Source organism: Hyalella azteca, unplaced genomic scaffold, assembly GCF_000764305.2.
Source record: "Hyalella azteca isolate HAZT.00-mixed unplaced genomic scaffold, Hazt_2.0.2 contig3704, whole genome shotgun sequence".
Classification (NCBI taxonomy): domain Eukaryota; kingdom Metazoa; phylum Arthropoda; class Malacostraca; order Amphipoda; family Hyalellidae; genus Hyalella; species Hyalella azteca.
In genome coordinates, this window is record NW_025933945.1 from 117073 (window position 1) to 136205 (window position 19133).

General features: G+C 38.7%; 1 protein-coding gene across 1 annotated transcript in view; it reads left to right on the plus strand.

The window, feature by feature from the left end:
- Positions 1-19133, plus strand: part of LOC108677517 (histone demethylase UTY) — a 60556-nt gene that overhangs the window by 5917 nt on the left and 35506 nt on the right. The window contains exon 3 of the mRNA XM_018165741.2: positions 9059-9170. Within this exon, the coding sequence (XP_018021230.1) occupies positions 9059-9170 (112 nt within the window). The remainder of the gene's footprint in view (positions 1-9058; positions 9171-19133) is intronic.

Consider the following 19133-nt stretch of genomic DNA (forward strand, 5'->3'; position numbering starts at 1 on the left):
AGATGTGTATGAGAGACAGTCCCTGCACTAATGTCACCACCCCGAAATGAGGCAAATCTCTCAAGTGATGAATAGTGGAGAAAAATGTTTTCGTGACATACCGTATGTGTTCCCACTACACATGCCATTTCCTCCCATAGCTAGGATTTTGTTTTGCTTCTTCAGATATGCTGGATATAGACGTGTCTACATGACAACACAGCAGCCTGTTTTGGTTGTATGCGTCATCAGGGCTTGAATCTTGGATGGGTGTTCGACCGGTATGTGATATGAAGATATTTGAAGTGCGTACCATTATCTTATTCTCGAACTATGCTAATCATATACAAGTGAAACTCTCTTGAACGAGCTCAAGATCTGTGACGGAACTCTTGATCAGATTTTAAGGTACTTGAAATATTTTTAGACATCGTATCGATAAACAAATCTTGTAAAAATATGCTGGATATAGACGTGTTTACATGACAACACAGCAGCCTGTATTGGTTGGATGCGTCATCAGGGATTGAATCTTGGATGGGTGTTCGACTGGTATGTGATATGAAGATATTTGAAGTGCGCACCATTATCTTATCGGACTTATCCTAAAACAATGCTAATCATATTCAGGTGAAACTCTCTTGAAGGAGCTCAAGATCTATGACGGAACTCATCAGATTTTAAGGTGCTTGAAATATTTTTGGATATCGTATGAAATATTTTTAGATAAACATCAACTATAGAAAAACAAATCTTGTGAAGTTCCTTATGCATTTGGACATTTGAACATTGCGAGTCTAACATGCTTACACACGCTATTGCATGCTTTAATCCAGTTGGGGATAATTGTTAAAGTTTTGACAAACATTTGTCTCGCTTGCTATTATTTGCTTCGTTTGGTACTCATGAGTGTAAATTAAGGAATTTTTGCTGAATTAGAATTTCGAAAAATGTTGACTTTGTAACGTATGTAGGAATTAAATAACAAGATGAACAAGTGAAGAGGAATACAGCTACCGAAATGAGTGCTATGAAGGTAAATAAGTTCAATTGGTCCAGGTATAAGACAGACTATTTAATGTTTCATTGTGGTCAACAGCAAGTGAGCAATAATATCAGACTGAGATGACGAACAAATGGCTTAATAACGATTGATGATGATCCTGGAAGAGGGAACTGAGCAATAATACGAGACCGAGACAAGAACAAGCGGCATAGGGATGACTCGTTGAGACGCTGGCAGAGGCGGAGCGGCCGGCGAGATGGCTTTCTCTGCAGGCGCGCGATGAAGTCGCTGCTTCNTCAAGCTTTATTCCTGTCTCTTATACACATCTAGATGTGTATAAGAGACAGGTCAAAAAGGTCTTCCGATTTTTTAAAAAAAGTGTCGGTAAGTGTATAATTAGCTTTTCTCGTGTATAAATAAGTACTATTTGAAAAAAACGTCCTTTAAAGTATAAATTCATGGAAAAGCAGACAGTGTGCGGAAGATGTATTCGTTCTCGTTTTAAAACAAATTCAAACAAATGCGTACTTAATAATACGAATAAATTGATGGGCATTGAAAATTGCTGTAAGATATTTTGAGCCACATAATGTCTGAAAATTTAGGAATTCGTGTACATAACTTTGTGTTGCTTATTATAGCGCTATATTTGTGTCTATTATGTTTACTAATATAATTGGAAACTTACTTGCCGTCGAATGATATATGGTTTGTAAAATATATCACTTGTTTTATAGCTTGACAACGCAATAGTTTGGAGTTCCTTGTTTATTATAGAATGCTAGGAATATTGGCGTATATTGGATATGGCGTATGTTGGATCAATACCGGATTCCAGTTTTCGGGTTCGGTCGAGGAAACAATTGATAAATTTGGCCATTTTTAGATGCTTGGAAGCGTGGCAGCAATCGTGATCAATTGTCGATAGTCATTCAATGCTAAGTTACCAGGTTTGTATTTCTCTGGTGTTGAAGGATATATTATGTGGATTTTTGATAACGTCTGTAAAGGTCAATGGCTCATCGCGCTGATGATGATTTTGTACCTATTTAGTTTTGAATTGCATTGGTATGTAGGTACATATTCACGATTTCTTCACGTACATAAAAAAATACTCCAACTGTAGCCTACATCTGTCGACTGTACTTGGATAAGCAAATGATTCGATCCAAATGCAGATTGTGTAGGCCTTTATACACACCATAATTGGAATTTTTTCGCTTTTTCACGCGTGATAGCTGAAGAACTCTGGGCCCACTAGTCGGGAATGTGTTAGTGAGAAAAATGTCTTGGGATTTATGGTAATTTTGGCTTTATGTTCTACGTTGACATGGTTAATATATCGCATAATGTGTTACTGGACTTTTTTATGGTAAAATATATTAATATGAGTTAATATAGGATACCTTCACTGATAGAGCATTAGTTGGTTCTTATGTCACCAGGTAAAGAACTAATTACACTCGAATCACTCGCTTTAAGGTTGGCCGTGAAAAACATGGGTGGTGTTTGTGGAAGTTTTTGGTCGTCTGACCTTACAATCGCATGACTATGTTGACCACGTCGGCAGTATGGGCGCGCTCAAATATTGCTCCATAATCCGTTTCGTTCGAATGACTCCCTTTTTCTGATATTATCATAACACTCATTTTTCCTATAATGTGTCCGAAATTAAGTCATTTCAGTAAATTGTTTATTAACCAAATTATTAATTTTTCCTCGCAAATTTGTTCTTAACTTAACACGTCAAATTTATTACATTCTGGATGTGGGACTGACTTCAAGATTACTAGTGCTTCGTTTTGTCTCTCATGTCGCCACATGAATTTTTAGTTTCGATTTGCTAGGGGCTGCCTAAGTAGTTGCACTTCCTACACCCTTGGTCTCCCCACCCCCCTCCTGTACACCGCACTACCCGCCTCTCCTTGACCTGAAGAGCGAGGCGCTAGAGGCGATCTGGCTCTCGAGCTCCATGCCTATCTCAGGCCCTCCCCTATTTGCTTCATGCCTCTAGTATTTATTACTTTCTCTCAAGTTAATCTAAAATTTACTCCCTACATATTTAACTGGTCAGGCATGACGACTTCTTGCTGATGTCTGCTACTGTGGATGTTACTTGCCTATCTTATATTGTGAGCTGCCTTTCAAAAAATGTTCCAGTTCCAACCTGTCAAGTCACTCTAATGACCGCTCCTGATGTCTTATATATCTACGGCGGCTACGGTTGCCGCATCGTTCTCGGATCCGGGGTCGTCGCCCCTCCCTTACTATGTTGAAATGTCGATGCCGTGGCACTTGTAAAGTAAATGAATATACCTCATCTCCTCAGTTGTGTTAGCCAAAATAAGTTTGCTCAACTTATGTGACTTTCATTCTGCGTTTTAGTTTAACCGGTGAAAAGTTCTTATTTTTTAGAAAAATAACATAAGTCCTCGAATCCCTGCCATGTATTGAAAATCTCATGTTGTACTCTTGTTAGTGAATACGTGTAGTAACAACGAATTTCGATGGCCGTTCGAGTGGCTATAACTCAAAATTCATGCTAGTATTAGAATAAAGTGAAGCTAATCCGTGGAGAGTAGCCTTGGTTGGTACAAGCTCTCGTAATGGGGAATAGAGGCACANGAGTGGCTATAACGCAAAATTCATGCTAGTATTAGAATAAAGTGAAGCTAATCCGTGGAGAGTAGCCTTGGTTGGTACAAGCTCTCGTAATGGGGAATTGAGGCACAGGGCTACAGCAGGTGTACAAGTTAGGTAGGTTGATGTTGGTGCTTATGTTGTGGAAGTTTGGCTTTGGGTGTGAATATTGGCTTTGGGTGTGGAAAATTGATGTTTCGAAGGTTGTGGAAGGTAGATGATGTTGCTTGGGTTTGGGAAGATAGATGTTGGTGCGCAGGTTGTGGGAGATTGGCGTTCGATGTTTAGACTAATATTGGTGTGCAGATAGTAAAGGATTGGAGTTGGGTGAAGGAGATTGACGTTATAGTGCGTTGGTTGTAGGAAATTAGGCATGGAGGATTGATGTTGGAGTTATCATTACAATGGAGGCTTCTATTTAATATTTTTCAAAAGATAACTTGCGTACTAGGAACTCCTTGCTGTCCGAAGTAGCGATTTTGAGAATTTAAATCAATTCGAGGCAGATGTCAAATGAGAAGCAGATTTCAAATAACCGTAACTCAATGCCTGCCGGTTAAAAGATAACATGCGTACTAGGAACTCCTTGCTGTCCGAAGTAGCGATTTTGAGAAGTTAAATCAATTCGAGGCAGATGTCAAATGAGAAGCAGATTTCAAATAACCGTAACTCAATGCCTGCCGGTTACTTGACTTCATAAAATTAAATAATTTCTTCATCTCTTTGATTTTACCTCAGCCAATTTTGTTTTGATATCGGTAGATAGTTAAATATGATTTTTTTCCACTGAGGTTATCGCCGGAGTTTATTTTCTTCAAGTTATCGCCACTTTTTCACGCATCAAATTAACTAATTACTTCTTCATCTCCTTGCTTTTTCCTCATCTTATTTTTTCAATATCGGTAGTTCTAATCGCTGTTTTCTTGCTTCGTACACCTGCTAAGGAATGCTGATGTAAAGTGAGACGTTGCTCCTTGCAGCTGGAACCTCGTAGCGTCAGGGTGTGGTTATTGCATTACATTGCAGTGCTTATCTCTCACCTGAAATCGATGGAAGTATTTATCCTTTGCCTTTAAGTTACGACCGTCCTGTCCTATGCATCGTTCTTATCCCGGTAGTCAAAGCCTAAGTTTTATTTTTGTTTTCTTATCTGTGCTATTTTGCAGCTGAGGTCGTAGAAGTTTCTTGTAGTCGCTGGAATAAAGATGATACTTGCACTCGGAGTGTGTGGGGCTCAATCCGATCCTCGGGTTGAATATTTTTCGAAGAATCGATGGACTGAATGTTGAGTAGCAAAACTTGACGTCATAAATTTCATGTCTTTGCTTTGAAAATCTGAAGTCCCGGAGCACACTACGGCTCTCGCGATTATTTACTTTTGAATTCATATAAATATAATAATGAAAAAAATAATTTATTAAAGGAGATGAATCAATTTAATTTTATTGAAAGTATTATTTTAAGAAATGCACCGGAATAATTTTTTTATTATTCTCGAACGGCTTCATATTAATAACTCATTAAAAGGGCTTCATCATTTAAGGCTTCATTATTATTAAAGTGACCATATGATGAATGAAGAAAAGGTGAATTTACTTTGCGTCTTATGTACTTTTAAATTGTCGTTGAACACTTTATAGTGTTATTATGTATTAAAATGCTATCGTGTTATTAAAAGGGTTATTTTATAAAATACTCTGGAATAACTTTATGTTAACCTCTAAAATATTTTATTAAAGGCCTCATAATTATGTATGATGAATTTATGGTATTCTGTCGTCGGTTATATGAAATAGGTACTTAATAATTTGCTGCTACTCTGGTGGTGTCACATTGGCACCTTGACAGGCAAGAAGCGCTCGAGTTGTACCCCGAGTTCAAGGACCTCATACACATGCCGGTGCTGCGTGTTGCTCCATGCAGCAGCGCCGGTAAACTGTGAACGTGGGAATTGCTGCTGGAGTTACTGGCGTCGCAACCGATGCTCTGAGCGCTCGCCGGGACCTTCCTTCTTGTTGCCGGCCTGTCCTGGTGCATGCGTTGCGTTGCCCTCAGTATAGTTTATTCCTTATCGTCTTAACATAGAAATTTTGATACTTATTTGGATTGTGACGGTGGCGTTCAAAATAACCCGTTTTATTCGTTTTTTCATGGTCACACTATTGATACAATAGTTTGAAGAACCGGTAAACGCTTCAATAGTGATGAAATGTTCAACTTGGTTTTTGGATGCAAAATCTGCTGCCAAAAATCCATGGTGGAGGTGGTGGCTTCATACTTGAGTTAAATTCAATCGTGTTTGTTCGACGAGGGAACTCAGAATATCCGTAAAATGCATTTAGCAGAAGGATTTATGTAAAGGTGAAACTACCGTTGTTGATGTGGTCCTTTTATGCACTTCACCACCTAGTCAGTGTGGCGTTGTCTCGTTTCTGCTCCGTGGGAACTCGTGCTTTCTCATTCCTATGGACGCTTTTAGAATGTTTCGCTGCTACTTGGATACGCGAATAAATTTCCAATTCGTTAGTTTTAAGTTGCGCTTCTGGGTTGTTAATGCATTTCACGTTGTTAGTGCAATAACAATTCATATATAATTAGGTTTATGTGGGTTAAATTGTTAAGTTCTTTGTAAGACGTGCCTCGCAGGTATGGCGATTGTTTTAATCTTCTGTATGATCTGTGAGATGTTGGTTGATTCTATACATATGCATAACAAAAAACTAAGAGGTTCTTGGACCGGCAAGTCTGAAGGATTGATTGAATTTGGTAGAAAAAGATTTTATACTCGCTGATCAGGCAATTTAGTTTACAGAGGTAACCCGGAGACCTTGCTAACTTTACCCATGATTTTAATTTTTAACGTTTATAGAAAAAACGCTCGTAGCCTTGAATTGAAGTTTCGTTAAACTCGTCTGTGTGCGGATTTTTCCGTGGGCACTAGTCGGCTATCAGAATGCATGGACTTGAAAATAGACGGGATATAATTAAGTCATGGGCTAACAGGCTCCTCGTTACAACGCATTCAAAAGCGACCTTGTGCTGAAAGCCTGCAGCTTAGCGGCCCCCTAGGCTGCGTGTACACCAAATAAGGCATGGGCATCGGAGCCGTGGAGTTTGGTTGTAACCTTGGCCCAGAGATACATGCTTGGGACCTCCTCAGCCGTGCGTAGAGCTTGCTCGTCCTGGCTCTGGTCGCGCACCAGGAAAACGAGTGATGCAACTCGCACACAGACCCAAGGTCTCGCTTTAGAAAGTTCTGAGAGGAGTCCTTTTGATGGCTTAGCATGAGTCAACCAATGATTTCAATAAATTTCAGTGTTATTTTTTGTAGAGGAGATATATGGTCAGACTTGGTTTTGATGTGCTTGCGGTTGTTGTAGTTAAGGCGAGTACTTCTTCAAACTTGAATGAAAGAAATTAACGTATTGCTTTGCAGTCATCGAATCAGAAATTATTTCCTACTTTTATGAGTGTTGAGTATTCGTTTCCTTACGCATTTCGTATATTTGGGCAAAACTTATATCAAATATTATTAGGTAGCACTGACAGGACTCGTGTTTACTTTCTGCTGACGGCATCTTTCGCTACCCCACAAGCCTGTAGGTACAAACAGCATTGAAAACTGTTAATGTGTCCGTAGACAAAAACTGGGTAAGGCTTTCCATTTCAAAACTTAGATGATTTTTTTCGTTTAGTTTTCTAAGCAAACACTACTTAGAATGCAGTGTGATGTGGTGATGTTAGTTCGTGTTTACTAATTGACACCTCAGTCCTCTCAAGTTCGGTTATTTTGATTTTTGTTATTGAATGTCCTCGAGAAAGTCTGACTTGGAAGCGGAAAGAGTTTGGTCACTCTGATTAGATTAAAGCGGAAGTACGTTCGTGTCTGCTTTTATTCACCTGTGACATTTGGCTAAAATGCCTCATTTTTTAATCATTGGTTAGAACTTTCGAGTGAGTGAAATAGTTACCTTAATCCAAACTTGTTGACATTTTTGAAAGCCTGCATTGTTGAACGTAATTTACAAATTCTTTAACAATTTGCGTCTGCTAGAAGTTCATGAGCTTCATTGAAGCGTGAACTAGCATCCGCTGGTAGAATTTATTCTATTTATCTGAAGAGGTTGTCGAAAGTCAAGATATTCAATTGCAGACTTGCAAGGTCCTCGTACGTGCGCTAGTACACCCACGTTCTTCCACTGCATTCTGCATCAGGAAGTTCACGGACATGAGTATTATTCGTGGTTATATTTGTGTGCTTTATGGGTCGCATATCAAGACAATTGAGATTTAGATACTTATAAAATGTATCGTTCTTTCTATACGATCATATTAGACACGGCTAAGGTGATTCTGTTTGTGAAATGGGAGACAAAATCTGACTTCTATGATTTCCATCGCAAAATTATCATGTGTGGGTAAATTATTTCCGTCTTTACATGTTGTTTTTTTACATGATGAAAATAGTTTGAAGAACAAACACTAGGTGTGCAGCTAGACTACCAATGCGTAGAACATATCACAAGCACGTGTGTTGCTCGCCCGCGTGTTGCGGTAGAGCGCAGGTGAGCTTACCTAAAGACACGCAGGCGTGTGGTGCAGAGAGAGGTCAGGGTCGACACAGCGTGCCTGGTACCATGGTCCGATATCGATCATTCTAATGTTTAACGGGCTTTATTTATTGAGCCTCGAGCACATTTATGAAGTTTAATGGCCACAATGAGTGTGAAGAAGGAACAAAGAAAGACAAAAGGTTAAAATTGATTGCTTAGATCTAATAATTAATACTGTACAGCTGTAATCCCCGGCCGTCTGCATTGAACATGTGTTTTATTTCCTTAACTCTGTGCTGATTGTCCAAAGTTCTTTTGTATAAATATTTTAGAAAAAAATGTTTCTTCACTTGCTCATGACAACAATTCCAAACATTGTTGCGGAAACTTTAGTGAATAATTGGACTAACTTGAATTGGAATTTCAGCTCAAATAACTATGATCTAATGAACTATTCTGAACTTTGAATTCGTTATTGCTGCCGTATGAACTCAATCAGAAATTACTCATATACTTTTGACTGTTCTTTTGAGACCGTTAGTGTCTCTCAATTATGCGATTGTCAGTATATGAGGATTACAAAGTGTCTGCAAGAACACTTGTTAGTCTTCCTGTGAGAATCATCACCCAGAACCCTTCAGCATCATCAGTTGAGGCCATGTTTCGCAACATATTGGGCCTATAGCGCCATCTTCTTGCTATTGTTCTTGCTTAATTGGCTGATGCCTACCTGCGTTGCTGATTTAAGAGTTTTGTATAAGTGCTCTTAGCTCATGGTCCAGTATATTAGTACCTATATTGATTTCGTATATTTTATATATAAATTCATTTGTATGTTTCGATAGATGAATATATTAATGTTGTTTTTTTATGTTTGCAGCCATGTCGGCGTACCAGAAGTACTACAATCTACGACCCGACGACTATTGGAAAAATCCGACGTTCCTGTACGGCCAGGGTCACGTATATTTCTATTTCCACGCATTCCAATGGTGAGTAATACTTGCTCGTTGTCGCGTATCTGTCAATGATTTGCATTATTTGTACTAGACATTAGCCTCTGCTCTCTGTCCCTACCTCTTTTGTGGTTGTTAGGTGATGCACTCTTGCGTTCCTATTTATTTTAAAGATATTGATGTTGTGTTTTTTTCCGAAAATATGGTAAGATTAATGTATATATGACCTTTTATAATAATTTATGAGCTAGTATCAATAAATTACTGCGCTCAAAAACGAATTGTTACCAGATAAATTTCACACATAAAACAATACATTATATAAGTTTCATTTGAGACCTCTGATACAAATTATCATTTCTTAAGTCGAATCTAGTCATTAAATTAAAGGTATCTTCAACAACTATAGAACAAATAGACTTGTTGACGTGACGACTCGACGTGTGTGAGCACAATAAGCTTGGAGCTTCCGGCAGGAGTTCAATACACTGTAGGTAGGTGCTGCGAGCCTTGCCTTGTCTGCGCGTGATGCCTTGTAGCTTAGGTTGTGCATCGCTGGCTCTCCCTTCTCGCTCGCTTGCTCCAGTCTTCGGCATATAGGAGCAGCAATAGCCAATTTCTCGCTCCATAGATCAACTTGTGTGCACTGGAAGCGTGCTTGCCACGACCCGCTGCCATCTTCAAATGCGCTAAATCATCCAAGTGCTTGTTTATTTAATCACATTATAACAGAGCGTAATAATTTATAACAGAATGCGTAATTTGACTCGAATGACAATTTGTTCTTCCTCGCCCTGTATTTCGGCCCCAGAAGGCTTTTGATAATTTTAAAATACTATAGTCAATATTCATTATTTTATCTTATATCTTATTCAATTTTGGCTTCCCTTTAATCAAGCGGTGTCAATAATAAAGATCGTTACTTTAACGCAATGCACTAGAATCGTATAGTTAATAACTTGGCCTAATCGTAACCTGGGCCTATACTTTCAAAAAAGTTAAGAGATCGTAAGTTCATCAGCCAATCATTGACGGCCTTTCGAGCAATATCCAATCATAGACAAGAAAATAGAGCGTAAGTACTTACGTTCACTTAGCGAGTTTTGAAAGTCTGGCCCCTGAACCACAAGACGGGTGCCTGTCCGCGTGTCCATGCATTCACTCCCTGTGAATATGCGTCTCATTTTTGGCTGTTTGACCCATGAAGTTTCTCACGTGCATATACCGTTGCTTTTATTTTCCTGGCTTTGAATATGTCAGCGTGTATTTGAATCAGGATCATGCGTACGCGTGTTAATCATCCGTAATCTTGAAAAAAAAAAACGCGTTTGATCGTTCAATAGTCAAGCTCACTCAGTGGATCGCAAATTTTGTGATAACTTTTAAAAACACAGGCAGCGATGTATGCGTAGTCAGCCATTACATTGTAACATTACATTGTAACATTACATTGTAACCGAGCACCTCTCGCAAATCTCAAGCCATGGATCTTTTTCTGTGCTGCGTTGAGGTCACCATTCTTGCATAGTATAAATAATTTTCTCGATTTGCAACTTCGGCAAGCAGGTGTTGCAATTTGTATTAAGTTGTGTATAATTGAAGTTGAATTACCCAGTTCTAATTTATTTAGAAATGAAGAATATTTAGGCTTTCGATCTAGTATCGAGCGTTTTCTATTTATTTCACATATTAGGTATTCGCGTAAAAATTGTGTTTTCATTTCCATTGCTAAATAGTGTTCATTAATTGCAGGTTAAAATATTATTTCGCCGTAGCTTTTACTTTCATTATTGCATATTATATGAACATTCTAGCAGGTGATCCCATATAGCACGTTCTGACAAAGCGCAGAGCAGCCGTTGTAGGACTAGCGACTAGCGAGGCTATGAGCCGTCTAGGCGCTACGCTGTCATCTTGATGCTTAACAATTAAGACGACAGTTTGAGAGGAAATTTACAATGGTGGAATAGTTGATTCGTTAAATGAAGTACCCTCATATGAACGGTTTTCGACTCTGCCTGGCTTCTATTGTTAACACATGAGTAGAGATGAGGCTCAAAACTTCTTGTGGTTTTGAATACAGATCGACAATTTTTTTTATTTAAATGAGAGGCCAGTTTCTTCTTAACCCCTAATGGGAAATATTGAGAGAGTGTGGCGACTAAGTACTCGATCTGAGGTTAAAATCTTTTTAAGCATAGTATCTGATGTGAGAATCTTAACTACGCATCAAGATCCTTGTAAACCATTAGGAAAACGCGCCTCATATGATCGCTGGAATTTTTCTTTGGCCTATCACAAGGTTTAAGCGCGGCATTGCGTACATGGCGTGCATGGCGCGCGAACGTGCATGGCGTACGTTCGCCGTCGCATGCAACGTGTCACGTTTTTTATTGTTAAGCCTGTATCTCACATCGTCTGCCTGCAGCAGATTGGGAAGAAGCGGCTATCAATAATTGCAAATTATTTTATATAATGTTTTCCAATTGGGTGTAGGTATAGGTACTAGTCATGTTTCTTTTTCCATCAAACTTGTGTTATTTTCTCAACACGATTGATCTCTCGTGATGTCTGTAACTAACAGGAAAAATCCAACATCTATCAATACTTTTTGTTTGTAATTTTTTAATTTTAATCGAAGCAATAATCATCACTGTCTGTATTTTTCTCGTATCTCCTCTCTTGCGAAGCGTTTCTTAGGAAGCTTTGTGCCGCATACCTTCCTTGTTGAAAGTCAAGCGTTGTCGCCCATACCTGATACTCATGGCGTCACCGACCAGCCCCTACACTCTTAACTGCGCTTGGTTTGTTGGAGCTTTTGTGCTCTTGATCGTATCTTTTCAGTGCAAATCAAGTAACCGGTTATCTCGCTAGAATTTACCATCCTCTAATAGAGTCTCATCCTGTGACTTATCCTTTGAAACGCACCATAGGACTGCATTAGTTGTCTTATCGCAGGAGAAAGCTGTGGTAGCTCAAGGTGATATGAAGGACGCTCGGAAGTCTTGCGGCGTAAATGCTATAGCGAAAGTAATATTCCTTGTTTTTATCAATGTTGGTCCTTCTATTTTATTCGCAATGGAAACAGAAAGAAGTACCAAATAATTCACGATCAGACATGAAATTATATGAGCAGCGGCTTATCGGTTTCTTTGTACTAATAGTGAAATCACTTCATCTCACTTCATAAACGTTCTGTGATGAGAATGCGCCTAAAGAAACGACGCAATAACGAGCATAGAATTGAAATAATAAGGGTGGACGCCATGTAGCAGCATATAGGAGCAACAGCCATCAAGGAAGTGGAAGGTGTGCAAGGTGAAGGTGAACATAAGGTGTGTGGGGAGGGGAGTGTGTGGGGAAGGACTTCGGGGAGTGCAGTGCTCAGTGCTCACTCTTTGAAGGCTGTTCGACTACACATGATGCAAGAAGCCTTGCTATGTACAATTGTGATGAGTGTCGGCGCGCGAGGCGAAACTCATATGCTCGTGTTAACTTCTCTACCTGGAGTAAAATACGAAAATCCTTGTAATAAGGTTTTTTTATCGATGTATCCTCATTTCATCTGAAATAAATCGGCAAGCGTCTTTTTTTTTAGCTCCAAGAAAGATTTTGGTGTCGCTTCTCAATGGAATGAATCATAAAATACAATTAAGTTGTTGATTTACCATTGTGCGCCGTCAATCTCTTAACTTAAGGGAAAGTTTTCAGTTCTTTTCATACTCGAACCATGTTATCGTTATTCGCGCGCAGTTTTAACGATGGAGCTGGAGGTTAGGCGAATCAAGTATGTGGTTAACACGATGAAGCCGATGAAATCGCCATTCAACAATTTTGAGGCAATCGTAAAAAGCTACATTCGTGTTCATTATCACACCGTTGCTAATCCATTACCAAATCATTTCTCGTCGCGTCTCAGTTTTAATTTCCTCGTGTAGGAGTAGTTTCCACTGCGTAATATTGAATCACTCGTACATTCTAGTGACGGTACAGCTTAGGCGTCCCAGCCAATAGTTCCGTCGGCTTATGACTCAGTTGGATACAGCGTAGAGTAGGAAGTGTAACGCGCTGCCCTCTGACAGCTTCGAATGTCACGGACAACAGTGGCAGGCACCACAAACTTGGCTGTTGAAAGGTGGACTGCACCCATGCCGACCTATAGTTTCCTTCTGGGGAAATTCGAACAGACTTGCTTCAGTCCACCTTGACAAACAGCGAATTTCAAAGTGCTTTCTTTGACACTTTTTTGTGGAAAGTGGTGTCTCACCTGCATTGGCTACTGCCTTGTAAAAAAGTAGCACTACAGCGGTCGTTACAATAACTCATCGATTTACCACTAATTCGGTTATATATGTCGGTTATCTATGGAAGCTTTTATTCGTAGATTTGTGATGTGCAATATCTCAATCACAATCTCTGTCTTTCCAGTGATCGGGCTCGCCCAACTGTATTTAGCCTCGCAAGAATCTGCATATAAGGCCCGGAAAGTATAAAGCTACTTATTAGAAGCTCAACTAAAAGTATATAGCTGCTTGGCCCAATGCACGCCTCAATTGTCTGGTGATGCCGAGTACCGTCTACTTTGTGTTTCGGTAAATGGGGAATTTACGAAGTGTGTTTTCAAGCGAATTAGAAAGACATCATATCTCTGCGTAAAGAAAATTCAACTACGCAATAACAAATATAATTCTTATGAAATTTTTATTTTATTCTAGCAACTGCTCGACGTGCACATACGTCATTCATGAACATGAAGATTGCACGAATGTGCCTTAGTGTGGAAGAACGAGACAAAAACCATTGGCTGCGCCGAGCGTTCGCATCTATCTCTCTGGTTAAGGACATCTATATCTGGTTTACGGACCGCTTAGTTCTTTATCAGTTGTCGTTGTAAAAGCTTTCGATGTAGAAAGACTTTTTTCATTCACGCTTTGAGCATCGCATGGTGGATCTAACCCGCAGGCTGTACATACCAATGCCTCAAAAATTCTTTTATAATCAAGATATTGCGTATGTTTCCAGGAAATTAACTATTTTCCTCTTCATTTGCACTTACATGTGTGGATCGGCTTTTAACTGCTAATATTTTTTTTAGAAATTTTGTTTATTTATCTGCGTTTTTCCATGTAAAATTGGCCTCTCCGTGCGACCTTTGAGCCGTCCTTTCCATCAGTCAGTCAGGCATGCTCAGATTACAAATTTATGTTGTCATAGTGAAGAGCAGGACTCGTCGAGAAACCCAAGTCAGTTGTACAAAATGACTTAAGGTAAAAAAATTAAATTGTTCAAGAGATATAACTTTGAACTTGTGTGCAATTCGCCGTGGTCTGGGTAACGCTCATTGAAGTGTTACATTGGGCAGGAGAACGTTATGCTCGCTTGCTTCGTGCTCCTGCAACTAGACTCCATCACATACCCTCACTCTCTTCCCTTAATTTATAATTTTCTGTGTTATATACCTTTTATTCTTTTATTCGAATTAATCCTATATAATATGCAACGATAACTGTAAGGTATTCTTTTGATGACAATCAATGGTACATCAGTGAAATTTTATATTTTTAGCCTTAAATGACCTTAGCATGATACCGGACGTTTTGATCAGGGAACCTATCAGATTAAAGTTTTATGTTTTATTGATTCAAATATCTACGATGACTTGGTCTCTTCACTGTGTTTTGAAATACTCCTTGTATACCTGATAGTGACGGGAAATGAAGCTAGCGAGGACCCGACATTGACATTGCTTGTATAAACACACCTCCGTGAACGTGTCTTGCTTACTCTTTCGTAATGTGAAGGATGGATGCTTCGTCCATAATAAGGGATTAGTCATGAACTGAAATATTAGTCATGGCGATGTTTTTTGTTTGTTGTTTGCTTGAAACGAAGTTATTTGGGATGAGATTTGAAGTTTAAACTGGGCCTCATGGGAACTCTCATGCCCTATTGCCCTATTCTTATTTTGAGAATTGAGATGATGATGATGAAAAACTTGGTATTAAGCTCAAAACTTAACAAATCTTATCTAGTCATTCGAATTAATACTAATTTTAATATTATTTTGTGCAGTTTTTAATATGATCATATTTCTGGCTGGTTTGAATGCCTGGGTCGAGTTTATGTTGTTGTCGGTTCGTAAGCAGCCGTTATTATAGAAGTTGAGTTATTAAATATTTTTAGTGGTATTGAAAAAGCGCGGTTTGGTTGCAAAACTATCAACAATCTTTCAGTACCTATATTTTTTATTGGTAAGCAACATACTAAGGCGGAAGAAACGTATCAAAACAATAAACTATCTCGTATCATGCTGTTCAGGAATGCAGTTGAACCATGAACCATGACTGACTGCAACGTTGCCACGGTATTTACAGCTGCCTCTTGATTAATAGATTAATTGATTAATTAACACTTGCGTGAAGTTGAAACGAAGCGTAATTTCAACATTTATTGCAGCATAACCGTTTAATTATTCCACTCAAACTCACTACTCAGAGATAGATGTACATTCAATCCTTTCATTCATGAGAAATCGTGGTTAGAGAAGCTTGAAATAATGAAATTCCTTCAAATTTGTAATAAAAGCTTGTATGTCTCGTATATTTTGCTCGACAGTGATGCTTTCCGCTATAATTTACATTTTATTGCTTGCATGGTTTGACAGAAAATGTATTGTATGTTTTTGCATGCTCTTGTTTGAAAGAACTTCTTCCAATAAAAGACTTCTAAATCATAAAAACTCGAAAACTTTATGAATCAATTTTTGTGAAAAATTGCTAGTTTTCTACTTTTCTTGTTACTTCATGTTTATTTCGAGGATGATATATGTATAGAATTACTTCCAAATTTAGTTCTGGAGAAGAAGAGCAATCCTGTGAGTACTTTGAGTGACATTAAACAATTAGAAGCATATGCACCGCCACGACCAGCTTGGCAGTGAAACTCTTAATTTTCTCATTCAATACATTTTTTAGAATGTCGACTTGATTTAATCGGGCTTTTGTTGATGTCAGTTGCTCAGCGACCCTACACTTATATTGCCTTGAAAGTTATTAATTTAACAGCCGATAATTCAGATTTTTATTTTATAAATAAATCTAATAAAGGATTGTTTTTTTAAATTGAGGTGGTTCGGAAGTCCACAAGTAAGGCCAAGGTCATGTGGTTAAATATTAATTGTCATCTTCTAGGCGTTACAGTTCAGTATCTTCATGTTCTTGTCGGTTACTGCGTAGGTAGCAATTGCAGCGATATTTACTTGCAAGATCATCCTTTACAAACATCTAGAAGCGTCACAGGATAACACTTTGTTTATATTGTGAAATGATTACGAAACAACGCATTACAAGACGGTTATAATTTCTGTATTGTGACACACAGCGTCTTGCTCGTGTTATACGAGGTACATTGTAGACCTCAGGATGGAGAACCTCTGTATGCCTGACGTCACAAGGTAAACGACCTGCACCATCCCTCCTCCTCCCACTCCTCCGTCTCCTCCTCCCCCTCCACCTTCTTCCTCCACTCACCTTTCTTCCTCACTCATTCCTCTATCCCCTCATCACCCTCTCACAGAGCCTTTCTTCCGTACCCCGACGGCGCTGCTGAGACGTTCCCTTGATTTTTTGTTGATTTCAAGTCAACATTATTATGACTTCGTATGAATACTACGCGCTGTTTTATCCTATTTTTTGGACCATTTAACAAGCTGCAAAAAAAGTAGCAGAGAATTTTGAAATTTTTATGTTGATAAAACCTCTCCTGTTCGAGGATTATGATTTCATTAACTTTCATGAACGAAGTTACAAAACATTGGTAAACATTTCCTTCTAATTTCTTCTGCTTTAACTTTAGTTGAAATTTGTTTTAATTTTATCGACCATTAATATTTTTACTAATATTCTTTTTTTAGGGTTAAATCATATTATATTTTTCCGACTGATATAAAACGAAAATTTTTAGAGATAAGTTATAGGTTATTTCACGTACCTTAATAAATTTTAGACAAGTAATTTTTATTCCTAGCTGACGGCTGGCAGTGTTCGTTCTTATGTATCTACGAATAACCAAAATACCGCTTTAATATCTATCCCCTATAGCTCACACCGCCATTCAAGACGAATGCGTGGCTACATAGCTTACATAAGCTCCATGATAATTAAGAACTTTCTTGTTAATTTGCATGACTTGTTGAGGTAGTGCACCGAAATGGGGTCTATGCACTCCCATTGTTCTTTGATAATTGAAAAAATCATGATAAATTAAGGAGCGACAGATGCATTTGACAACAATACGTTGCCTTAAGTATAGACCCTCTGTGAAATAAAGGTGATGGTCACGAAAACCTTTCATGTCAAGATTTATTTACAGTTTGCTCTCAATCCACTAGTGTACATGTTAAATTCATATCAGAATTTGTTACAGAATTAGTTCAAGATGTTCCATTTCATTTAGTGTGTTGCTGACAAACCCGTACAGAATATTGATTACGAGGGAGCTGATTAAAACACTTTTGTAGGGCTATTAGTGTGACCTCGGTTTGTTTGCTCTGTTAGAGCCTTATCGCTAGAATGAAAAGTTAGGTTCACGATTCTCGATCGTTGTATCGAACGCTAACTAAATTCTTTGAATCTATTCTTTTTTCTAGCTATAAGTGTTTAACGAATGTCATCACATTGAGGACGCAGTTGTGTGAATGATTGATGGATTAATACGGTTCATTTTAGGAACGTCAAGTAACATAGATATGTTACGTATAGGTACCGTGGATGTTCGTATTACCGCGTGAATTTTCTCTGTCGACTTCATATTTTATTTTGTTACATCTCCTAATTGTCTTTCGTGACGTTCAGCTATCCAAAATATGAATTTTATCAACGACCTGCCGTGAGGCAAGGTTTTCAATTGTTATTTTTGCTTAAAACGTGATATTTTGCCCCATAAACTGATCATACATCTTTCTCTAAGAAATACCGTATTTATTTTGACAATATTGGTTTTCATTAATTTCCTGCGATATAATTCGTTTCGTTTCCGTAAAATATTACAAAATCTCTTGATGACCCTTGACGTAATCTCAGGCAACTACCAGTAGATGGCACTACAGTTTTTCACTTACTCCTGCAGCAAGCAGACGCTGCATGCATGGGCGGTGGAAACGGTTAAGGATCCAGCGTCCTAGTAATCGCTTGGCTGAAAGGAAATTGGCTTGGCATAAATTTGAAATTGTCGCTCAGCTTGTTATATGCATGGAGCGAATATCTTATCAACTGGCTGAGTTTTACTGTACTAGACATTCCTTCTGTGGGCCGAAATTGGAAGAGTAGGCAGGCCAAATTCGCTCTCCCACTTCTTACCAAACCCCCAATTCACCCCTATTGATATCCTGCTCTCACCCTGCCTCGAAACGGACACGGACGGCAAACCGTTGCCTATATATATGACGCTGTGAAATTCCTGCCAATATGCGGCTACTCCATGTCTCGATTTTTAATAAGGGACAGTTTCCTGAGATTCCTGCTGCAATGCTGCTGCTAAACTGTTCTTCTGCCGTATACGGCGCAGAATGCGTCTCCGAAATTTAACTGGGTTGGTCTCCCATATGTGCCTGGCCTTGATTGTAGCAGACTAGTGGAGGCTCCATAAATTTTCTCTATTTTTTTTTTACCAACTACTGCGCGCTGTTTGCTAACATAACCTCTAAGTTTTGAACGCACCTCCCTTTAAAATGCCTTCTTCGCGATTTCGTCTCTTCCTTATGGAGTTCGCGCGAAAGCCACCATCATTCAAAATAATTCAATTAACTGTACGCGGATCCTCCAACTTATTATATATGCTTCTACAATAATACTCGAGAATTAAAAGAAATCGAAGCATATTTTTGTCGGTGGTATTGACGCCTTCATCTCGTCGATTCTGAGAGATCACTATTTGCTGACCGTGGCAGTCACCAAAAATTCTCTCGCATGAAAACTGTTGTGTTGTTAATACACACTTAAT